Genomic DNA, 25933 nt, shown 5'->3' with positions numbered 1-25933 from the left:
CATTCAAAAATGCAGGTTTTGCTTTGGATTGATTTGGAAGATGCCTGAAGAGGTGAGAGGCAACCTTCTCGGCATAATGATGCTGAATTTTGATGTGAGCCCGAGCGAGCTGACCGGGCGCGCTGCAGTCCGTCTTTCATAATGAATTGTCACTGTATTAAATGAAAGGCGTAGCTGTTTTGTTTTGTTTTTTTATTTCGTTATCAGTTTATTGCCTCCCGCAGCCAAATTTCCACCCTTGCTTTTGTGAGAGGGAGGGATTCGCTGGACCGATCCGTTTCCGCCTTGGCCTGGGAGACGTGTCTGCGGTCGGGTTCCTCCGCCTTAATAAGCCGCCGTCTCATTTTCTAAACAGTCACTGAAAGATTTAATTGGAATCTCCAATTCAAAGACACATATTCTTGCTCCTTAAACAAAACGGCGCCACTGTGAAGCCCCGCGGCGCATTTGTGGCAACAACGCCAGGCCGGTTCGTCGGTTTATCCGTTATTTGACTCAGCTGCCTTCATCTCGTATGGACAACAAACATCTTCCTCGCTTTGTTTTTACTGTATTTTAGCAAACGGATCTTTAGCGCATAACTCAATCCGTCGCTTGTGCTCGACTCTGATGCTGTGTTTTGGGGGACCGGGGTATCCAGGGGCCCCCATACAGAAGATTAAACACACTTGGCACTGTGTTACTAGCTCGACACTTAATGGCTTTTACAAATGTTACGTTGTTTGACAAGATCTGGAGCCGAGAGCGTCGCCATTCGCCAGCTTCTGTTTTGAATTGCAGAGCTTCCATGCGCAAACAAGTTTGAGTACGATGGATTTTCTTTCTGGGATTGATGTAAAATAGCATTTTAGCTCAGTTGTGCCCCTCCCAGATCCCCTCCAAATCCAAGTTTGTTCTGGAGTTATATCTTAGTTGATTCAAACCGTAAGAAAAGTTGCCACTGGTAGCGTGTAGCGTCCAGTGCTTTTTATTTATGAGTAAGGTTTTGGCACGGAAAGCACAATTCTTGACACGTAGCACACACACGCATACGACATCAGACTTTTTGCTTGGTATTTTGCTGCGAGGAAGAAGAATGGTCACCAGTTCAGCATTTAGACACATAATTTAACCTTTAATTGTCCCGCAATGGGGAAATTACAGTTCCTGCTGTTTGACCCATCCATTTGTTCACACAGTAGTGTGTACAGTTGGAGCAGTGGGCTGCAGCCTCTTAGGACTGCGCCCGGGGAGCGGTTTGGGGGTTAGATGCTTGGTCAAGGCACCTCAGCCATGGACACGGCGGGAGGCGAACTTGGGACCCGTCAGTCCCAGGCTGCACCTCTAACCACCACTCCACAGCGTTTAAACGTACACTATTGCGTCAAAATGGTGAGTTTGGGAGCTCAGACTATGAGGAAGCAGAGCCAGCCAGTGTTAAAAATGCCGTTTGTGTACCCACTAATTACTCAGTGCTTCCAAGAAGTAGATGTGGCTCTGTAAGGTCACGGGTTCACATCCCCATATGTCCATGTCTGAAGCCCTTAGCAAGCACTTAAACCCTGCAACACTGCCACGCCACAGACCACTGCCCTGGGTTTATACACCTATGACTGAACAAACGGATGGGTTAAATGGAGAAAAAGACTTTTCATATGAAGGATCAATAAAGGAAATTAGATTAAATAAAAGGTTTAAATACAATTCCAAATGGAGTAACTGGCATAGCAGCAGCCCATTGTAAATAAGAAATACTGTATATCCTATAAAAGAGCTAATAATAAGAAATAAAGAATATCGCAGCCAAGTGAAAGTCAAACTTTACACTGAGGAATCATTTGGAACAGATAGTGTTTCGGTGACATTCTAATATATGCGCCTTTGTTGCGGATCTAATTTAATGGTGGAGCATTCACAAACAAAACCTTTACTCGTGCCACCAGAGAGCCGAGAGTCACCTAGACAGCGACTTGTGCGGAGAAACGCCCTTCACGCGCTCACGCTGCACGCCCGTCTGACCTTCCCCACAGCGGCCCAGCACCGCCGCGCATCGCGTCTTCATGTCGAACGCTTACGGATGCATGTTTGTAGATCTGTAAAACGCTGTGTGTTCATCGGCGCGCACGTAAGCGCTTTCACAGTCACATTTCTTTTTCATTTTTTTTCGTCTTTGATGTCTTCCTCCCAGGACACCATGGGAGCTCATCCTTTGTATTTGTTTGTAAGACAGCCGGATGAGTGCAACTGGCAGTCATATTATAATTTCACAAAGGCTGTGTTTTACCCCCGGCGCTGGTACGAGAGGTATTGTTGACAGTTGTAGGAGGGAAGATAACTGGGTTAATTAGGGCCAAAAACCTCATTAGTCAGCACGGGGGGGAAGATGTAAAGTTTATCAGTTCCTGTTTCTGTACTTTGAAGATGGTTTTAGGGTTGGCTTGGAGACAAGTTACAAAGTGGATCCTGTTGAAGAAGTACTAATGAAATGTTTTAATCAAGTGCACCCCCCTGCCAATCGCGTCCCTCCCCTGCATCTGTTTTCCCCCCTCTGCTTTCCTTCAATCAAAGCGGGAGATACGACAACAATGAAAGGACTCGTTTCGATTCCGCATATTTGTGTGCCAAGAATGGCTCTGCATGTGGTGAGTGTTGCAGTCGTAGATATGGACACATCCACAGACTTACACAGATTCACACACACACACTCACACTCACACAGCGCTGGTAGGTGACCAGTGCAGCTCTGGCTCTCTGCAATGAGCGAGCAGATGTTTAGGGGCAGAATGCTCCGTTTTGTCTCGGTCTCCGATGAAAACGTCTGCTAAAAAATTCTCAAGGAAGATTAGGACGGGGAGTTCCCACACCTCATCAGGCCCACTGTACCCTCCAAAAGACAGGGCGAGAGTCGACATCCGACACTGCAGTCGGCGGCCAGGCCCAGATCTCTGGAGGAGACATGCGATTCTGGCTGTTACACAAAGTTACTGGAAGTGCTGCAGTGCAGCCTGAATGGCGCGCTTCAAAGTTTTGCGGCGACAGATGAGACCATTCATCACAAATGCAGCAGATTGGTGGGAAAGAGCCGTAAATGTGCCGTTTAGGATGTTCTCTTTAGCAAAATCAATCGAGACGTTAGCTCAGTGCGGCAACACCGGCAATTCTGCTAATTTAGCTCTCGACGCCTGCGAATCAATCAGATGCTTTCATAACGAGCGCTGAATAATGTCAAGAACATCAGCAGACATCGCTTCTGTGAAATTATTTCTTTTATCGAGTGACAGATTTGCAAACACTGTTTATTCAAGGCTGCCGATTTGCACGATTTTTAAACCTAAAAAAATAAAAATTATATTTTGTAAAGGCTTCATTTGCAATCATTCCGAAGAAAAAAATGGAAAAACAAAGAGAGCTGTCATTTTCACACAGATGATCCAAATAGCCAGAGGCCACGCCGGGAACACAATGTGCACGTCATACCTTAATGTAGCGACCACCTGTAGTGCTTGTGATGAAAAATTGAAAAATGCCTTTGACTCACTGTCTCATCATTTCATAGACTTTTTTCTTTCTTTCTTTATTTCTTTTTGTTTGACGCAGTGCTTTCAGGGGAAAACTTTTCTTTTTTTGCTTCACTGTGGTTATCTTCCATTGTAGGTGCCTGGTTTTTCAATCTGAAGTTGCATTTTGAGAATTGCGATGTTCCCGTGTGAAGTGCTGAGCGTCCGGTCTGCCTCGTTTGCAATTTATATGAGTTGCTTCATAGACATAATGTAATCCAGCACAGAAAATGACAATTTGCAATGGATGATGGAGTCCGGAACTATCAGCAGCAGCACTGGAGCACCACGGGGGACTGTCCTCTCCCCTGTCCTATTCACCCTGTACACCTCGGACTTCAAGCACAACACAGAGTCATGTCATATGCAGAAGTCCTCAGATGACATTGCAATTGTGGGGTGTATCAGGGATGGACGGGAGCAGGAGTACAAGACTCTGGTCAACAACTTCGTCTTATGGTGCGAAGCGAACCACCTTCGGATCAATACAGCTGAAACCAAGGAGATGGTAGTGGATTTCATGACATCCAGGCCCCCCCATGCACCCTGTAACCATCAACAGGGAGTGTGTAGAGGTGGTTCAGACCTATAAGTACCTGGGTCTACAGCTGGATCACAAACTGGACTGGAGGGCTAACATAGACTCAGTATACAAAAAGGCTCAGAGCTGTCTCTGTTTCCTCAGGAGGCTAAGGTCATTTAGTTCCCTGGAAGCTGCTGGACATGTTCTACCAGACTATCGTTGCCAGTGTCCTCTTCAACGCTGTGGTGTGCTGGGGAGGCAGCACTAAGAAGGACAGCTCATGGCTGGACAAGCTGAAACAGGAGGAGGGCTCTGTGGTAGGGGAAGAGCTGGAGTCCCTGACATCGGTGGCAGATGCAAGGACCTTGAACAAAATCCGATCCATCACGAACAATGTCCACCACCCTCTAGTCTACAGGACACCATAGTCAAGCAGAGAAGCTCGTTCAGTGACAGGCTGCTGTCTCTGTCCTGCTCCATGGACAGGTTGAGGAGGTTGTTTGTCCCTCAGGCCATAAGACTTTACAACGTCTCTCTGTGAGGAAACAACTGGACTGTGGTCATTGCTGCAACTACTGTATTTTTTTACTGGACACCGAATTTCCCTCGGGATAAAGTCTATCTATCTATCTACAAGAACTAGGGTTATATCCAGAAAGCGTTTAAAAAAGGAGAGGGAAAGTAGAGTTTTTTGAGAAGACGTTTCGCCACTCATCCGAGTAGCTTCCTCACTTCAAGGGGACTGGTGGGAGGTTTGAGGATTAAATAGGAAACTCTGTGGGTAACCCATCAGAAACCAGCTTGTTTGTGTAAACAACCAGAAACCGGTGCAGCTAATTTCCATAAAACGGTTAGATACTTACCTGTCGTTGTAGGGGGGCGGCTGTTTGTTCCTGTCCTCTTCCCCTGTGAATGGTGCTCTAACAGCCCATTATCAGTCAGAGTCTCCAGTCTCAAGGTGTGAATGGGGTTGAAACGTCTTGGGGACAGAAGTTAAAAGTGTATTGTAAATAGATGGCAGATTAAATCTCAGTCTACCTCCTCTGTTTAGAGAAGGCATAGATGGCTTCCTTTACTCCTCTTTCAAACCATCAAACCATCAAACCACCGGTTTCCTCTCCATCTCCAGTCTGCAGCGCATTTTGGCGAGTTAGTTCATGGTCAACGGAGGAAGAAGTCAAGCTTTGATGTTGACAATTTAAGGGTGTGGAGTTTAGGGGTGGTGGATGAGCGTAACATTTTCTAAATTTGAATTATCTTATTTGCCCAACATTTCGTCTGCAATAGTCTCAGACAATATTCCCCAACCTCGGCCGACCTGTAGCTTCCACACGCATATCATTTAACGTTATTTTGAAATGTTAGTGCGTATAAATAAATGTTTTTATTCCCATTGCATCAAACGCATTCATTTTGGCTCAGAGCGACACACCAGGTTTTATTTGGCATCGGTGCGTTGACTCCAATATTAGCCCACCCGCGGCAATATTAGACGCCGACACCGAATGACATGTCAGTACAAAGTGTCTCCACTTTAACACAACAACAGTGTTTTTTAGGAGGAGATGGTAAAGCAAAGTCACAGCAATCACACCCAGAAGACTGGGCTCTGTGTCCTTTGTGGGGACCATTATTTTTCCACTGAGTTTTGTTTTATTGTTTTCGGAGGAAAAGGTAATTGGAGTTTTGGGTTCGAATAAACCACAAACTTTCTCCTGTTTCATTGCCTGAAAAGGAGCGACAGTGAGAAGGAACTTTTTCCTTCCCGATATTGCTGCAGGTGAGTTGACGCTAGAGTCAATTGCAAACCTAGTGTGTCACAGCGGCCGACGCCAAAAGGGCACCTTGTGTGTATCTCTGTGCCAACGGCTTTGACAAAACCGCAGCATTTGATGGCCTGAAAATGAGATTCCGTGACACTGAAGGTCACCTTACATCACATATAATCAATAATGGAACATACTGGACATCACATAAACAAGAGCAAAAAAGGAGCTGAGATCAGTGCCGAGCCTGAGACGGGCACTGCTGTTAAATGGAGGGAGATAGTTTATAAAGTTTTAAAAGCTATTTTAAATTCGTTGATGGAGTCCAGTGTGGGGATGTGAGAGGGAACTTCCAAAGTTTAAGAACAAAATGGGCGATAGCCTTGGCAACCGTTGTGCAAATAGAGGTGGAGGGAGTGTAAGTCTGGGTGGGGATTTTTTTAATAATATAACATAATGTATGTACCCAGCTGAAATCTTCTTATTAGAGATTCCAATTTAACTTTTTACATGGACACTAAATAAAATGATCTGATAAGATATAGGCCTATAGATGTTTACATGGCCCTAAAATAAAGCAGAAGTTACCTTTTTTGACAAGAATTTTTGCCCACTGGCTAAAAAAGTTGTCCGAAAATTACCAATAACAATACAAATTGTTTCGAGACGCTTTACAAAAGCCCGACCTGAGACCTCCAGAGGAAGCACACAGGCGAAAGAAAGCTCTTTCAGAGGTGGGAAAGGAAAACTAACTTTTAACAAGAAGAAACCTTGAGCAGACCCTTAAGCTCAATATGGAGGGAGACATCTGCTTGAGACCGGCCGGGTAGACGCACACGATATAGCTGATGCATGTTACGTAAGAGTTTGAAAATGAACATAAACAAGAACACAGGGGGGCATACAACTGCGAGTTAGCTGCCATAATGACTGAATATGAGAGGTATCATAGGCAGGTTGGAGAGTAATACATTCAGGCAGGAGTGGATAACTGGAGGCCACGAGGACTGGGCAGGTTGATGAGGCCAGGACAACAGATGTAGTATGGAGCTCCACAGGTCAGAAACACACAGCTCCAGGCCAGAGATACTCACAAGGAGATGGGGGAGGAGGGGATAGGAGAGAAAGGGAGATGGAGAGAGAGAAGTAGTAGCAACTCAATGCATGAGTTGTAAGAGAGAAGAAATTAGAGGACAGGTGCTCGGTGTGTCATACCCCAACAGCCTAGGCCTATAGCAGCATAACTAAGGGATGGTTCAGAAGAAGATTTCTTTGTTTGTCAACTCTATTGACTGCACTTAATTAATTTAACAGAAGAAGATGGCAAGGATGGAGCCACGTTTACAACATTGCTGCCCATGCCGATTCCAGCTTCATTAATCTTTACAAACACTTGGTTTCACAACCAGTCGTTTTGCTACCTCCATGTTTCTATCATAGACTGTATATAAATATGGACAATGCGTCCCCGCTTCCTTGCATTGGCCAAACTGACGCCATTTTCCCGGGGATACGGACGGCGCCATCTTGCGACTTTGGAGCCGAGTCTGCGCAGTACGGTCCGAGAGCGGAGCCACTGGGAGCCACAGTATCGATGACCCGACCACACTTCCTCCAGACTCGTTTTCATTTACTCAATACTGCGCTCTGCTCCACCTCCACCAGTTAGAAAGAAATGTTGGACTATACACTTTGTACTTTTTGTTTACAAGTCTCAGAGCGGTTGGCATGGTAGTCTGGTAGTCGGCATTATGTCACGTCCTATTTCTATAGCATCAAATAACTAACTAACACTTGAACATGCATCAACATTAACCACCTGAAATGACGGAATCTGCGTGTACTTTAGTGTTTTAGTTCAGCCCAAGTCCCACCCACTAACATGGAGCTTATGACCTATACTGCAGCCAGCCACCAGGAGGAGCTCTACTTGCTCTGGCTTCACTTCTGAGGAGCAGTTCCACCTTCCATCTTTACACAGTCTGTGGTTTTGTCGAATGGATTCATTCCAACCCGAGAGAAACGATTAGCTCACATATTCATGTGGTTAGAAGGAGCTAACATGTTCCTGTTGATCAGATTTACCCTAACTCTAACTGAATCTGAGTGAAATTCCTTCCATTCGGGTCAGTTTGGTCCGACTGAGGTCGTTACATGACGCATTTTTACTCAGACCGGGCTACTATTTTGATAACTAGTGGAATACTTTCATCTAATTTTACAGATTCATGTGTAACAAAATGAGAACCTGATCGAAAATAAATCATATTCTCTCTTTGGATAACGTCTTCAAAAGCTATTTGGATCCTAGCGAGTACAGTCATACCGGGCTGACATGCAGATGGTGTTTATAGAGAATGGGGTAATGAAATGAATAAACTGAGGAGAATAAGGGAAAACAAAACAGCAGTAGTGCACATCCCTCTTTGCTGTGCCATTGATCCGTCGGCCTTTTAGGTCAAGTAACGACAAGACATCAAGCCTTGGAAATGATGGGAGTCATCACAGACGATAAGTATTTTTATTTTATTTTTTATTTTTTGCAGCTCAAGTGTTTTTTGTTCAGTGGCGCTTACTGAACACAGCCTGTCATTATGACGGGCAGTGGGCGTAAAAATGGTGTGGAGTTTGATCCACGGTTGGCTGTACTTCACTCGAATGGCCATTTGTTTAACACCCTCCTCTCTCTATTGAACTGGCAGAACAGGAAGAAAAAAAAAAAGACTTCCAAATGGATATTTCTTCCCTTTCTGCCGAAGTAAACAGGACCTTGTCGTGGATGTCATTTAAAAGATAAATTGCAATGTGGGCTTTCTCGCTACTCAAAGGACCATTATGTTTCCGGCGCAAATGTGATGGATATATTTTTATACAAGTATGAAAAACAATGCGTCTTATGACAAGGCTGAAGTGATTGTGCATGGGGGCCACATGCACAATCACTCAATTCCACTGGAGAGCCGGTTCTAAACCTTGAGAGCCCCATAACAGATGTTTCGAAACAGGGAATTTTTTATTTATTTTTTTTTAATTCATCCTAAAATTATGATTACCTTGGTGCTCGGAGAATACGCCCGGCGGTGTTTTCATAATCTGCGAGGAGATTGATGGCTAAAATAAATGGGAATAATGGATTTGCTCTCTGCGTTTGCTTTTCACGGCGACACGTTTCGCCTCGCGCCGATATTACCCTTGGCGTTTGCCTATTCGGGGGATTCAAATCTTCATTATGTTCACGCGCGGGGAAAATCTATTACTCCATCATTCGCACTCTCGTCACAATTCCGCCGAGAGGACTGCGCGGGGACAAACAGAGCTTTCGTCTTATACAGAGGCTCCAAACGGCCCCGGGCTATCGCTGGCCCACGTTGTGCAAAATCATATTTGAGTGGATCTACTGGAGACTCTGCGCTCGCCTCCTGCTTTACATGAAAACTCCTTCCTGTTGGATCATGCGGCATGTGATTATGATGTTTCTAGATTTTACGAGGAGCATTACTAAAACTGTTTGATGAAAATCAGTGTTTGCATACAGTTGTGACTCAATGCCCTTGTAAAACAAACCAAAAAAAAAAGACGCACATCTGATATCACCCAGGCGGCTGAGAACGGCGGCTCAGCGGACGGCTTTGTTCGGGTGATAATGTGATTATGAGGTCTGCACAGACCTGACAGAGCCGTCCGTAAACATTTACTGTTTTCTGTCATAGCAAGTGCATAAAAGGATGTGACTCAAAACTGGGTTTTAGAGGGATTTGAGAGTGCAGAGGAGGAAGAGAGTGGGCCGCCAGAGGAAGGAGAGACAAAAGAGTAAGAGAAAGGAGCGAGATAGGAAGAAGAAAGAGAGCGAGAGAGAGCGAGGCAACGAGAGGAGGGAGAGGAGAGCGTTCTCCTGCATCAGCTTTTTGGACAGCTGCCTGTTGGATGATAGGATTAAAGAGTATTTTAATATGACCTCCGTGATCTATTTTGATATTAACATGCCACGCACTCCCCTCCGGGCAAGGTCACCCCATGCACATCACGCACCATGTAAAGCAAGCCACCATTTCACCTATAAGATTGAGTCAAAGCGGAGGTTAGATGTAGCTTCGGATTCAGCCAACAGATCTGCACTCGCGGTTTGTTTTGGGGCCAGTTTTATTACATCGGGGACACGCCGTCTTACATTATCAGGCGCCGAGTTATTCTCAAAGCCCGGCACTATAAGATAGTAACCCATAACGCTGCTGTCAGATTTTGAGAAAATGCACACAAAGCGTGACTGCTCTCGCTGTGTGGCGCTTCGCTGCCGAAAGGAGTAGGGCTGGAGGAGGAAAAGTGGAATGCTCGAGCTCAAACAGAGAGCATGGCAGAAGATAACAGAAGCGCTGGGAAGACAGAGGCCCCTCTGTCTCAGTGCGAATAAACTATTCAGCCCCGCTGGAATGAGAACAGAATTTGCTAAAGGACTCGCTTACAGTTTAACTGCGTCAACAACAAAAGAAGTTAAAAGAGAATTGGGGAGGATTTTCTCCATTTTGATGCTGGATAATGTCGTTCCTGCCCCATTTCTAGGGGTGCTGGGCAGGAATTGTACCACATTTGTGCCTAAATCTTACTCCGTGTTAAACAAGAGATTAACCCCAATGTAGAAATATGAAAGCAGCAGACCTAAGAACGGAGACTTCGGCCTGAGTCAGACTGAATCAGTCATATCCGGCCTTTTGATCAAGTCTCAGCCCGTTGTTCCCAGGAAGATTATTTTAAAAATGATTTTTTACAGCTCAGCTGGGCAAAGTTCAGCTCACTCTAATAAAGCCCCGTCTCCATCAGCGTGTCTCTGCAGCAAAAAGGACTCCACTGAGACTACAAAGTCCTTTTCTTACCCCCCTCCCCCGCCATCCACCTTTTTACCTTCTAATCCAAAGCTTATCTCTTTGTTTCTGTGCCTTTTTAGTTTAAAAAAAATGCGGCACAAATTAGCAGGACAGCTTCTGACGCCGTGCCAGCGTCTGTTTTGGTGGATTCCTGGGGTCGCACGATCCCCGACTCTAATCGCCTCATCTGATGTTTCAATACGTGCTCTTTGCGCTCATTAACGCTGAAGAATCTGTGTGTAGGCTGGGAAGAATACTTGTGTGTGTCTGTCCTTTGTAGGTGTTAATAAGGTCTGCTCCCAGTTAGAGGATTTTCAGAATTGACTCTCTGAAATCTGACTTTTGACTCGAATCCCCGAAGTCTCGATTTCACACGAGACTTGAAAGACTCATCTCTTACATTTTGACTGCATACTGTAAGGATCCTTTGGGCAGCTTTGAAATAAAAAAAAAATAAATAAAAAAAAGTTTGATGAGCAGCTTGGATCATGACTTTCAGCCAAAGACTTGTAAGCTGATGCAGCCTTAGAAGAGTCCATGCAGACGCGTATCGAGATCGGCTGTGGTGAACTTGCTTCTTGGACTTAACAAAAGACGCTGTTTAAAACGCTTGTCTTCTCAAAGACTGGATGTCACATGGTTGAAAGATGTGCAAAAAAATGTGTGTGCAGGCATTGAAATCTGCTGTCTTTAATTTAACAGCACACCAATAGATGTATGCATATATATCAATCAATCAATCAATATTTATTTGCTTGCGATATATATATATATATACACACACACATATGCATGCATGAGTCCGACAGGCTGAGTCTGGGAAGCTGTGACAGCGATGTCAGGCTGAAATCAATTTCCAAATTGCCAGCTCATCTCATTAAAAGTACTAAATTAAAGTCCTCCTGCCTGCTTAACTTTCAATAATTAACCCTCATGCCTGTCTCTTACCGTGGATGAACATATCACAGTGTTTGATATAACATCTTAAACCTGTTCTTTCTCCCTCTACCCACCTCCAGCTGTTGAGCGCTCTTCCCAATGCTTGTCAGCTGTGTCGTCTGAGCACGGTGATTTTTCAAAACCCACACACACCCACACCCGGTCATATGGCTGAGTTAACTTGACAGATTGTCATCAGAATACTGTAATGGGACTCAAACCCCTGCACCCAGCACACAACACTCCAACACACACTACACACACACAAGTGCAAAAAACCCCAGAAACTGCAGGGAAGTTGATTGACAGGGCTCCAAATTGTGACGGAGGCTAACGCGAGCTCCGGACTGCAGCGTGAACAGCAGGTGGTCGGCTAAATCACAGCCACCATGACTTTTTATTTCAGCAACAAAAGCGCGTCTGTACGCCTCGGTGTGTTCCTCCGTCACTGACTTGCCTGCGAGTGCAACTCTTAACGGATCTGCCGCGGTGTAACAGCGAAGTGTTAAATTGCGATGAGTGTAATTTTCAAAACAGCAGCGCAGCAATTATTCACCAAGTTAAAGAGGCAGATTCACAATTAGAGTCATAACATCTAGAATTGTTTAGTTTTTTTTTTTTTTTTCATGAACAAGCTTTGAGTCTGTAAAGAAGGCAGGCTGAGAAGAAGGCAACTTTTTTCCTTTTTGGCCTGCATTTACTTCTTGTCTTCTGTCTGAAAATCCCAACTCTTCAGGAGCAATGAATGTGATGAATCATAGCAAAACTGAAATGCTGCGTTTGAATATAAAAAAAAAAAAAAAACAGCAAAGTGGATCTGTCTCTCCAAAGGAAGATGGATTTGTGGCACATTACTGCGGCTTTTTACTCAAATGTGCTTGCGATTTTCATTTTATTTTCTTTGATCAATGGTGAAAAAGCCCACGCGAGCCACGGAGAAAAGCAATTTTACTTTAGAGTAAAATTGTGACTGATGAATCGTTTTTTTCTTTTTTTATTATCGCCCTTTATATTTATGTTTACTTTTGCAGCGTCCGTAAATCTATGAATCCTCTGCAAAATGTCTACAATTGCAAAAACATCCCATCACAATTGAACATTTTATATATAAGTGTGCGTTTTTACTGACAAGCTTAAGTTTAAGACAAATATTATTCACTCTGAATGGAGTCATTTGTATTGGAAGTGATTTCCCGGGAGTGCATGGAAGCTTCCCAGCATGCAACAGTTCAGCAGTCTCGTCAATAAACAATGACTGGCAAAAAAAAAATTAAAAAAAAAGTCACCACCTGGATTTAACGAAGCAAATAGGTAGGAGCCTCCTATTGGATAATTACTGCATGGGTGATTATCTTTCAGCTGGCAACAAGTTATTTAACCCTAACTGATGCAATGAGTAGCTTCTCATTTCTTAAACAACCATGAAAGACACATCCTGTGGTCGTGGGAAAGATGTTAGTCTGTTTGAGAAGGGTCAAATCATTGGCATGCATCAAGCAGAGAAAACATCTGAGGAGATTGTAGAAACTACTAAAACTGGGTTAAGAACTGTCCAACGCATTATTAAAAACTGGAAGGATAGTGGGGAACCATTGTGTTCCAGGAAGAAATGTGGTCAGAAAAAACATCCTGATTGATGGTGATCTGTGATCACTTAAACGTTTGGTGAAATCAAATCGAAGAAAAACAGTAGAACTCGGGGCTATGTTTAATAGTGAAAGTAAGAGCATTTCCTCACGTACAATGTGAAGGGAACTCAAAGGGTTTGGGACTGAATAGCTGTGTAGCCTTAAGAAAACCACTAATCAGTGAGGCTAACTGGAAACAAAGGCTTCAAGTTGCTAGGGAGCATAAAGATTGGACTCTGGAGCAATGGAAGAAGGTCATGTGGTCTGATGAGTCCAGATTTACCCTGTTCCAGAGTGATGGGGGCATCGGGGTAAGAAGAGAGGCAGATGAAGTGATGCACCCATCCTAGTGCCTAGTGTCTACTGTACAAGCCAAGACCAGGTTATTCCATCAGTGGACTTTTTCTTCCCTGATGGCGCGGGCATATTCCAAGATGACAATGCCAGGATTCATCAGATTGTGAGAGAGTGGTTCAGGGAGCATGAGACATCATTTTCACACATGGATTGGCCACCACAGAGTCCAGACCTTATCCCCATTGAGAATCTTTGGGATGTGCTGGAGAAGGCTTTGAGCTTTGACTTTTTTTTTTTTTGGCCAGGCAGTGTATTGTTCTTGCAGATTACTGGTGGTTTTTACCTACGGTGTCAATGCTTGACGAGTGACGTTCTCCCTAAAATTCTTACACTAATGCTGCATTGATCAAACTAGCAGTGAGGCCATCGATGAATCAGGGTGTCTCTGTTCTTAAAATGTCCTGACAATGCTTACATTCAAGGATCGATGCAGTAAACCCCAACTTCCTTTCAGTTCACGGACTGGTGAAGTAGTGGACTTGGTTACAAGCAAAACAAGACATGAAGTCGATATTATTGTTATGTTTTTTATTCATCTAGTGACACATAATCTCCAAGTCCCTTAGCTTTTGTTCGATAAAGAGACTATGAGAAAAGTAGCAGAGCACCCTCACAGGCTGAAATTGCTCCACATCTACACTGACTTTAAAATATCATTTCCATCTTGTTTGCATCCTTCACCATGAGCTTTTGTTTTCCTGCAGGTGTTCGGGGGGCGTTGAGGTGATGCAGGTCCCCCGGTCATCCCAGTGGAGGAGCCAGCTGACGACAGGTGTCTCTGTCTGCTGAACGCCCTCCTCCCTTTCCCCCCCGCCAAACACCGCTACCACCATCCTCCCCTCCCTCCATCTCTGATGGCTCTATGGGGCGTCGTCAGCCTCAGCCTTCACTGCTGGGTGTGTCTGCGGTCCAGTGCAACGGCGTCAGCAGCGGCGGCGGCGGCCAGCCTCCCCAATGACAAGCCCGGGGGACCGCTGGACTGGCTCCTGTCGGATAAGGGGCCCTTCCACCACTCCCCGGAGTACATCGACTTTGTGGACAAGAACCGGCAAGGCTTCTCCACCAGATACAAGATATACAGGTGAGTCGTGACTGCAGGATGAGGAGGGGAGAGGCACTGGATAGTATATTTACAAATCACTGCTCAACATCTATTATATCCATGACCTATCTCCTGGGACGTTGCATCAAATAGTCTCCACAGTTATGGAATGATCAGGTGTGCGTAAAATAAAATTTAATTAAGCTCATATATCTACATAAAAGTCACAGTATTTCGTCTTTTAGCACAGGCTACACCTGCACTTATTTCTTTGTCAACACATCCTCATATATATATATATATATATATATATATATAAACAGAATGTGACATGTATGACTGTTTAAACTGAAATACACTGTTTAGCCACATCATTAAATCCACTGAGAGGAGACGTAAATAGCACTGACCATGTTGTGTCAATTAAAAGTTCTGCTGGGAAACTGTTGGACCCGGCGCTCATTCGTGTGGATGTTCCTTGGGCTGCATCCTGCTGGGGATGGCTGCTTGCTATGGGGTGGTGGGGGGCGCCTGGTCTGGTCTAGGTGGGTGCTACATGTGTGACACCGGCACACGCACACAAAAACGCTTTAGGAACTCAAAAAAACAAAACATGAAGAACAGTACAAGGTGTTGACCTGGCCTCCAAATTCACTAGATCCCAAACTGATCAAGTGTCTATGGGATGAGACCCCTCCCCTCAAACATTCTGTTCCCAGACACCACAGGACACCCTCAGAAGGCCCATGTCCATTCTCTGATGAGTCCCGACTGGTTTGGAGGCTCAAGGGAGACCTACACGACATTAGGAAGGTGGTTGTAATGTTGGTGCATATGACTGTTTACTAAACGGCACGATGAACAATGACATAATCCACTTTCAGACTCGGCGGTGACTGGTAGTAATGGTCACAAGACACAGCATCAATCTCCCGGCTGAGTAGAAGTCCCCCCATTTGACTTCTACTCCAAAAAAAGTCATGGGCCGTCAAATAGCTGACTCATTATTTCCTTTCTCGGTTATTACTTTTGTTTTCAAGTTGCTGTTTGGTTACATTTATCTTAAGGTTAAATATACGCTACAATGCAAACCACTCCAATCAGCAACAAGCCCCTCGGCCGTTTTCTTGTCTGTTTGTTTTGGTGAGGATGAGATGCTCTTTTTTCAAATCAGTAATAGAAAAAAAAAAAAAAGAAAGAAAGTCTTAAACTTTAAATTAAGCTTTTGTCAAACATCATGGCTGTGCTAACTGCATTCAAAGTAATACTGTAGCCGTTCACAGCCACTGTAGGAACGAGTGCACACCTTCAACATGCCGAATATCATATCCCAATAACTACACCGGCAGCACTTCAGATGATCTATACGTTGGTTTTGTGGAGGATTTCTTTTAAGGAGCCGTTCTTGGGACGCTGCATCCTTCTCTGATATGTAAAGCGACGCCTCCTGCGCGTTTCCATTAACGCTGCAGATTTCCTGTAGGTACCGCAAACCAATTACCAGCTTAGCCGGTGCACATTCTCAAACGTGCCGAGGAGAATATAGATTTAGTGACGTGTTGCTCATAATTAAGGGGAAATGTGAATTTCAGCGACCTCGAGGCCACTTTAATGTCCTTGCCTGACCCGCGTTAAAGGGCTGCGGTGGAAATTATATAGTTCGCAATGAAATGTGCCGTGTTTAAATCGAACGGCTGAATGAGATGATGGAGATGGAGAGGGAAGGGAGCGAGCACTCATCTGCCTCGTCCAGATCAGCCTGCAAGTGTACATCTGTAGATATGAATAGATAAAAGTTTAGGTTATTCCAAGGGCATTTTATTCAGGTATCATGACTTGAGGTTATCTGTATTGTTCACGGCGACATTTAAATGGAGTTTTTATCACCAGTGCATTTGCTTTTCCTTGCTTTCACTCGTATTTTAACATCAGAGTGATGTAAGGGAGAAAATGTGTCTGAAAGTAGTGCACACAGTGGATAGTATGCTTCATGAAAACCCCATATTCACGCCTATTCAGTAGGCAGGCTGCAGTACTTCGGCTCGCGTTGTCATGCAGACAATGTTCCTCGCAGCCAGGGTTCACAAAATATCTGGCACGCCTCGGCTGAACCATGAAGTATTACATGCACGCGGCGTGGCTATCAGCCGGCTGTATATCACCTTCCGCTGCCTTCCAAACCCCCGGGGAGCCACCTGATCGCTCGGTCAAATGAAATATGTTGATTAGCACCGTAAAAAATACGATGATTTGTCTCGACAGCAACGCGGTCTGAGGTATCGGCATGCGACCAAATTAGTAGAGATTGTGTCATGAATCATATCCGTCGTCGTTAAGGAGGATGTTGTCCAGGGCTTCTGGAAATAGACGGACAGGGTTCCTGACGTCTATGGATCCGTGCAAGGATGCTTTATGGCTTCTGTGATCGGTTGCCGTGCTGGAGGTCTTTAATATTTCCTTCTCTGGCAAAAGGCAGTGGTCCGTTGGAGCCGAGCTGCATGGGCGGCAAGATTAATAGTCTTATCATGTGGCCAAGTGATTAGTGAGCTCTTAGTACTTATTACTCTGCATTATCACAGAATCCCCTGAGAGGCTTCTGTCAGCTGCAAGGTTGTGTTTGAGGCCCTCCGGATTACCACAATGCGGCATTGATTAATAGTGATGATATTAAAAGGAAAAACTAACCTAAAAAGTAAATAGCCTGTAAATCTTTCCAAATTGAATTCACTTGGATTCGGTCCCATTCGATTTCACAAAGCGAGGCAGACCGGGGGCATACAGCTGTGGGATCTTTCCTGTTTTGGCAAATAATAGCTTTCTCTCAGCGCCGGTGTCGGTGTCGGTGTTGGGGTGAAACGTGGTGTTGACTTTTTTTTTATTTTGTTACGGGGGGGGGGCTCACACCTGGAGACTGGCGCTCCATCTCATGAAAATTTCAGCAGGATTGTTTTATTAAAGCCACCGGGCCCGCTGTAGTGTTCTCTCAAGGGGGCTACACGTCATCTCTGTGATCCCGCTGTGCAACAGGGGCCCTTAAACTCCCAAATCAAGCTCTCTCTGTGCCACGAAAAGAGGCAGCGTTGCTCCGTGGCATGCTTACTAAAAGGCAAAGTAATGTTTACCTGCCACTCCTGCAACACCAAAGAACATGTGCCTGAACTGCAGCGCTTCCCCAAATGTTCATGTTTGTCTTTCGTGCAGTTTCATTTGAATGAAAGCATCCTAAAAGGCATGCTGTTATCAGTAGCAGTGGAATACTGTGTGTTGGAATAAAATATGTTGTACCTCCTCTCACAAAACGGTTGTGACAATGTGAATTACTCTTGACAGATGAAGTTTATTGCTCAGTCACACATGTAACCGATAAATAGGAATAAAAAGAGGAAGAGGACCAACTTTGGTCTGTTAACTTTAGCGGTTAGCCATGGCTACTCTGTCTACCTCTCCTTCTCCTTCTCTCTCCTGCACATCCTGTCACATGTTTAGTTACTCTTCTGCCTCCTTTAACGGTAATGATACTTGTAATAAATGTAGTTTATTCGTAGCATTGGATGCGAGGCTCTCCGAATTGGAAGCACGGCTCCACACCATGGAAAATAAACCAGTAGCTAGCCAGGGCACTGTAGCCAGTGTGGACCGACCAAGAGTAGCTCCTGTTAGCGTAGCTCCTGTTAGCGTAGCTCCTGTTAGCGTAGCTGCTGTTAGCGTAGCTGCTGTTAGCGTAGCTCCTGTTAGCTGTCCCCCCAGCTCATGAACCTGCCCAGTCTTCATGGCCTCCTGCAGTTATCCACTCCTATCTGAATGAACAATTCTCCAACGTGCCGCTTATATTCTCAAACCGTAGATATATGTTTATCTCGTTCCTCCTATCCTCTCTCTTCTCTCTCTTTTCTGTCTCTATCCAGCCGGCCTTAGGCAGATGGGTCCCTCCATATGAGCTCAAGGTTTCTTCCTGTTAAAAGGGAGTTTCAGGTCGGGTTTCAGACCGGATGTTGTAAAGCGTCCTGAGACAATTTGTATTGTTATCAAATAAAATTAAATTGAACGCGTCTGAAAACAAAATTATTAAAACTTTATGGGTATTATATGTGGTGTAGTGTATTATATATAGTATTTATTTATTTTATTTTTTTACACAAGCACTCGTGCAAGATTCATTTTATGGCTCCAAATGAAAAAATAAATAAATAAAACATCTGACGAAATAAGATGCGCAAAATTTTGCATTTTGCACAATACCAAGTTGAATGGTTGTGATATTTGATGCTGCAGACACATTTAGCAACAATGCTCATGGACAAAAACCCAGCTCTGAAATGGTAAAGCAATCATGAAAAAAGTTTGAAGGTTTAGCTCAAATATAGCATCGTGGATTTTTTCTCGTCTTTTCTCTTCACCTCACGGACGCTCGGATTTATCTTGTTGTTGTTGCTCTGCTGAGCTGAAACTCTGGTCTAAAATCTAGCCATCCATCCAACCATCTATCATGCATCACATTTGCTTGTATTTTAATGCTTTTGCTAGAAGTATACTATGCCAGGCTTATCTAATGTGAGCCCTCCTCCACATCTCCATACATACCATGTTGTGGTTGTGTCCAGTCTCCAGGTGCATTTACTCGACTAGGATAATTATCACTTTCGGCAAATTGGCTTCCACTTCAGTGATTATTAGCTTTCAGCACAGCAGCACGTAATAATTAGATTTTAGATAACACTGACAAATGATTTGTTAGCAAACACAACTCAGAGCACGCGCGTTTGTCAGACTTCCTTGCGGGAATTCTTTTTTTTTCCGCAGCACTGTATGTGGACTTCGTGCAAAAAACGACAAACAGCAATGCACACGGCGCAGCGCCGACACACAGAACAGCATGGAATCAAATCCGTGCCTGTTCCCTCACGCTGTTAAGAGCTGCTATGGCTGCGGGTAGCGGCCTATTGCCAACGAGAGCCCTTCTGCACCTCGGGGTCCTGTACCTGCGCCCAGAGGGGCAGTGCGGCGAAGTGACGAATGGGTCCGTATGTGTTGTCCTTGTGTTTGTAATGGACTTACAAATGGGCTCTCAGTGGAAGGCAGCACTATGTTGTGGCTTTGCTCATGAAATAAATATCGATATGCTGCATTTCTGTCTTGAAAAAAAACAACTGTAGCACGGAAAAGTCCCATTTTATCCCTTTGCAGGAATGCATGAATAATACTGTATTGTGAAGCTGTCCATCTATCTATCTGGTATTTGATCATAAAACTCTATGTGTGGAACATTTCTTTGAGTACAAACTGAAATTGCTAAACACCAAGTGCAGGCTTATGGACTCTAAACTAAAATCAGTCATTCTTGTTAGTGCAGCAGCTGTCAACACTGATGTTAAAATTATCAACAGTAAGTAATTGCTTTGTACTTTAAATGAAGGACACTCAATTAAAACGACTGCAAAATCCACCCTGGAGGGCTTTTAAATGACTAAATCACAGCACGGCTAATGCCAGCGTGTCACCGAGCGCCACTGTACACCAACGAATGATGAGCAAAAACTATAGGAGCCTGATGATTATCCGCAATTATTTTACGCAACAAGCCGAGGCGCGATCGATGCTCCCGCCCTTTGAGTTTGACGTACTCGCTCCCAGCTTTACTGTTTGGTAAAGCGCCATGAACAACCTCGAGCAGCAGCAGCGGCAGCAGATTTCCCGAACCACAGGGGAGTCTGCAGGTGCTCTGAAGAGGGTTGAGGTGAGTGTTTTAGAGCGGACTCCCTCAGCGCTGCTTCTCAACATCCCACCGCTACCTTCTCACTCGTGCTCTCCGTCTCGTCTTCCAACCCTTAAAAATTCCGTCAGAGGTTTGTGGTAAATAGCTTGATGAGAGTGCAACAATAAATTGCAGTTTCTCAACTTTTTCTTAACCATTATTTGAAATACCTGAACAAGTCATGAGAGACGCAACATTCGACACTCTGCTCTGAACGGGCCACATTAATTGCGCAGCTTTTCACTTCCATTCTCACTTCTGTTCAGTTTGACGCTGCAGGCAACTGAAGTGCACTCTTTAGTTGGGCTGTCTCGCTAAAATTTGATTCAATAAAGATCATGAAAGTGTAAAAAGAGGCGATGATTCCACTGTAAATGGAGGGAAGGCTCATTTTGGTTTCCCTTTATATCGTCAGATTTTTATCCACGTGGAGCGCACGGCAGACAGTGTTCATCTGTCAGGCCGCCACTTAGGTCCAGGATGAAATGTTTTAACAGCTATACGATGGATTGTGATACATTTTGTCCAGATATTACTTGTTAGTTGTTATATTACTTGGCCTAATGGGGCCAGACTCAGTTGTTATCAGAATATAAGTCTGGTAATATGCCATTAGGTTTTCATACCAACAAATAAAGAGAAGAAGAAAAGAAAAAAAAAAACTTTGCTTGCTCCAATCAATCAGAGCCATTTCTGTTGTAAACAACTCCACGCCTCTCAGATGACATACACCGATCAGGCATAACATTATGACCACTGATATGAGAAGTAAATTGACCATCTTGTGACAATTCAGTGTTCTGCTGGGAAACTTTTGGACCTGGCATTCATTGGTGTGGATGTTACTTATATTACATGTAGCACCCACCTAGACCAGACCAGGCACCCCCACCCCATGGCAATGGCTGGAAGCAGCCTGACACAGGCACACACACAAAAAAGGAGCAACTCAAATAAACATGAAGAACAACACAAGGTGTTGACCTGGCCTCTAAATTCACTAGATCCCAAACTGATCAAGTATCTGTGGGATGATCCACAGAGGCCCCTCCCCTCAAAGGCCCCCCCACTAACAACATTCTGTTGCCAGACACCACAGGACACCCTCAGAAGGCCCATGTCCATTCTGTGATGAGTCACAACTGGAGGCACAAGGGAGACCTACACAATATTAGGAAGATGGGCCACATAAAGCCAGCCCAAACAGTTTGATTGATCCAGGAGATCTTTGCCTGACTGTTATCAGTTCCCAACAGAGCGATGCCCGAACTGTGGTCGTTCATTGGCTTTTCCTCTAAAGCCCCCATGACTTAGACGTTTGTGGCTTTCAATGACTCAACCAATGGTTCCATTGCGGTTATCAGGTCACAGTTTGTGTCCAGTCTTTGGTTTATCCACATAAAATACATTACATGCCCATCAGCCTCATGGGCTGATTAGCAAATTCCAGTATCTTAAAACACGTGCATTTCGGCATCGCTGTTGTCAGTATTCAGATGCAACCACTCAAATCAAAGCACTTCACCGCCGAAGACCAGTACATCCTCACAGAGCCCCTGCACGGCTGTAGCACGATTCAAACACCCCTTTGAATTTACATCTCAGCTACACTTTTGTTAGAATTAATGATAGCGTGACAGGTGCAGCTTTAAATGTACAAAACTCAAACAGCTTCCCTGGCTTTCAACGAGTCACATTACGGTGCAAGAACGGGGAGCACCTGCTCGCATCATTGTCTCAGCAGTTTCTGTGCTGAATGCTGCAAAATGTTTCCTCTAACGCATGGAGCTTGCATCAATAAGTGTCAGCGATACCAGCGCGGTAAATCTGGAACGGGCTTATGTTTGTTGTAAGTGATAATTTTTGACAGTCCGTTTTAGGTTGAAAGGCACGTCACTTGCTACAGAATACAGGGCAGAGGTGATTGAAAGTGACAATATTATTTTCCGGTCTGGTCTTCCTTGTGTGTAGTTCAGATCTCTGGTAGATTCTAATAAATGCTCAATGACAGGAGAAGATGAATTACCGGGATCAGCGCTTGGAGTTACACCGTTTGAGCTACCTCAGCAGTGATGGAGTAATGAATTCACACCACGCTATGCCTCTACTCTATTCAATTCCCTACTTTTCTTACTGATTGAATTTGAAAGAATTTTTAACAAATCCTCTGAAATGAAAGTGCGTTTGCGTTTTTGTGTGTGTGTGTGTGTGTGTGTGAATGTGTGTGAGTGTTTGTTTCTGGGATTCACCAGAGAGCGTCCCCGTTGCTTCCACTGCAAACACAAAGTGGGCCTTCCGTCTTAGCCACCTGTTCCCTGCAAACATTGCCAAGGGAGAGCTGCCCATATTCACCAGGGTGAAGGTAGCCGTGTTGACATGCATTTGGCCCCGATCTGAACATATTGCATTTGGATAATGCATGCGATTATATTTTATGGGATTAGATTTCATTATAAATATCATTCAATTGCGGGAAAGCCACTATGCTAATTAAATGTTATCAAACTGCTTAATAATTAGGCCGCACGCCAGCAGAGAAATGTGGGCATAAGGAATACCACAAGCACAGTGCCTGAAGATCTATTTCCTCTGCTTCACGTATCAGTCGACCAATTTAAAAATACTCCAGCCTAAAAAAAACCAATAAAACCTCAAGACTAAAAATTCTGAACTCAAATGTTTTAATATGGGCAAAATGTAAATGCACTGCAGAAACAGAGCGGAGTTCATAAGGAGCAGTTTGCTGGTTGTGGTGTAGCTCAATTTTTGACCAACTGATGAGTTGAACACCTAAAGAGACGTCTGGGAAGTTGTGAATTGGTTAATGGGGGAGAAAAAAATACTACTTTCTTAAGTGTACACAATTTTGTACCATTTCTTCTTTAGCAATTCAATTGGTAAGTGGTTTAACCTTTAACAAAAGTGGGTTGATTGGTTAAAAATACAGTAATCTCTGGGAAAGCTATGACACATTGGCGAAAGGGCGGGATTAGGCCATTGGTGAGCGACGCGGCCGTGGTTTTAGCACTAGTTGGACCCCAGCTGGTGGCGTAACAGCCTGTTGAGCATGCTGAGTAGGCGGTGGGACGAGTCGATGAGAGATACCGCTCTGATTGGCTGTTCAGCCTAGCGGACTGGTCCACGAGAAGAGAAACAGAAGGGGAGCAAAAGTTCAAAAGGGCACACACGGAAGGTTCTTTTCATTTTATATCATCATCTTCACCGGTCAGCCACAACATTATGATGTTTCTTAGAGATGTAGCACCCAGCTAGACCAGACCAGGCACCCCCATAGCAATGACACTCCTAGATGGCAGCAGCCATCACACACAAAAACGGTTTTGGAACAACTAAAAAAAAACATGAAGAACAGCACAAAGTGTTGACGTGGCCTCCAAATCCCAAACTGATCAAGTATCTGTGGGATGATCCACAGAGGCCCCTCCCCTCAACCCATAGGACCCAAAGTCCACCACAGGACACCCTCAGAAGGCCCATGTCCATTCTCTGATGAGTCACAACTGTTCTGGAGGCACAAGGGAGACCTACACAATATTAGGAAGGTGGTCATAATGTTACGACTGATTGGTGTATGTGGTGCATGGGCCGTCTTTGTGGTGTGTTCCAGTGCTACCATTTGGTCCAGACACAGGTCTGCCTTTGTTGTCGTTAGTTATTTAGTGGGGGGTTTTGCGTGTCCATCACCTTGAATTGTAGTTTGGCTGAAGTGAAAAAACAGAACGATATTAACATCACTGCTGTGTTTATTTATTTTTTCTTACATTTCTTCTCTTTTAAATGTACCTTCGGCATAAATGAAAATGAGGACATGCCACCAATGATTCATTTAAGAATCTAATAAAGGCTGGATTAATGAACAAGCACCCAAATTAAGAACAAATACCTTAAAACAATAAAAGAGTGTGTCAGTAACAGCACAGATTTGGCCATTTTTTTTCCCAGCTTTCGAAAATGCAGATGGGAGCCAGCTGAAATTAGGACACTGCGAATTTGGAGAACATTCAACAACTCCAACAACTTGGCTGCGATAGCGTCCAGAGAGTTAAAGCGATGAAACTGTTGTACCCCTGCGAAAAAAAAAATAAAAAGAGCAGTGAAATTGATAATAATAATGACTTTCGCCGGTTTTAGGGACGACTGCTGCAGCCCCTAAAATCAACTCTGTGGTGAAACCCATTTCATTTCATCCTTTCCCTGCAGGATGAACCATTTGGCCTATCGGGGGTTTAAGATAAGACAGGGCTAGCTTATCACAGTCGACGATAACTGGAGAAACGAACGACGGCGGGGATTTGCGAATGCTCTCTCTGTACCTGTTCCTCTCTTCCCTCTCCCTCCCCGCTCCCTGTGTATCCCCCCTCCTCTTCCACACCGAACGTGCTGTGGCTCTGAACTACTGCTTTCACGCTGCAAAGTGGAACTCGAGAGACACAGTGTCCCATTTGAAGAGGTCATTTATTTGTATGGCATGAAATGAGGTGAAGATTAATAGGTACACTGGATATATCTGAGCAAGAGATTAGTCAAAGGCTTTGTCTGAATACTACAGTGTCAGCAAAAAAAGGTCAACAGGTACCACGTATCCATTTAATACCATTATGTCCGTTTTCCACGCTGCCCACACTTCCTAGCTTAATATTGTGCGAATCAGTCCCCCCCCTAATTGCCCGGCGATTACATAACAAAATGAAAACGGCAAATCTTTGCCACCGGCTTGTTCTAACTTTGGCGTGCCGTGGCTTGGATTGTGAGCCGATTTACACTCTGTATCATTTAAACATCTGTGTGTTCGAGCTTTCCTCATTACTCCTGGTTTAATGTGATATATACCCTTTCAAAAGGCCACACTCCCTCCATCCATCATCTGCAGCCAAGGTTGTTCAACCCATTCTGATTACAGCAGTCAAGCTTTTACTGTGAAGAGAGGGAGAGAGGGAGAGAGAGAGAGAGAGAAGTGCAACATTTGACTGATTGGACAATGCAATTCACATAAATTTAACAAATGTTTGTTATTTTTATTTATTTTTTTTGCAGCCGCACAGCGAAATCTGACAAAAATAACCCATCACTCAAGAGGCAGCCATATTCATTTATACATCTTGTTTTTTTCTCTCTCTTTTGTGCTTTTGATGTTCATAAAGCATCAGGATGAAGGAAGGAAAAAAAAATAAATAAAAACTGCTCTCTAAAACGGCCGAAGGTTCTTTGAGGAAACGTTTTCCCCCGTCCCTTTCTTCTCGCATAAGCGTGATTATGTGAGTAAATTGGGAGCAGCGCCAGGCAGATAGCGAAAAGAAAAAAAAAAAAAATTGGCACCGCACTCTTGCACCCTCCCCGAGAAATTTCAAAGTAATCACAGCCGATCCGTTATAATTACAGCTGTGATATCTGTCTGTGACTTCATAACTGTCTCTTTAGAAATTCATTGCGGTGCAGATTTGCGAGGGGGGGGGGGTGGGATGCACACCAGCCAAAATAAATAGCGTCTATTCTCTGGCCCTAATATCCGA

General features: G+C 44.3%; 1 protein-coding gene across 1 annotated transcript in view; it reads left to right on the top strand.

The window, feature by feature from the left end:
* Positions 1 to 14462: 14462 nt before the first annotated feature.
* brinp3a.2 (bone morphogenetic protein/retinoic acid inducible neural-specific 3a, tandem duplicate 2) overlaps positions 14463 to 25933 on the top strand; it is a gene marked incomplete at its 5' end in the record, with an annotated part of 39538 nt that continues 28067 nt past the window's right edge. Inside the window, one exon of the mRNA XM_084549074.1 lies at positions 14463 to 14689. Within this exon, the coding sequence (XP_084405200.1) occupies positions 14463 to 14689 (227 nt within the window). The remainder of the gene's footprint in view (positions 14690 to 25933) is intronic.

The sequence above is a fragment of the Chelon labrosus genome (assembly GCF_963514085.1).
Source record: "Chelon labrosus genome assembly, chromosome: 7".
NCBI lineage: Eukaryota > Metazoa > Chordata > Actinopteri > Mugiliformes > Mugilidae > Chelon > Chelon labrosus.
The sequence above is the reverse complement of the archived record's forward strand: the minus strand, read 5'-3'. Positions and strand labels throughout refer to the sequence as shown.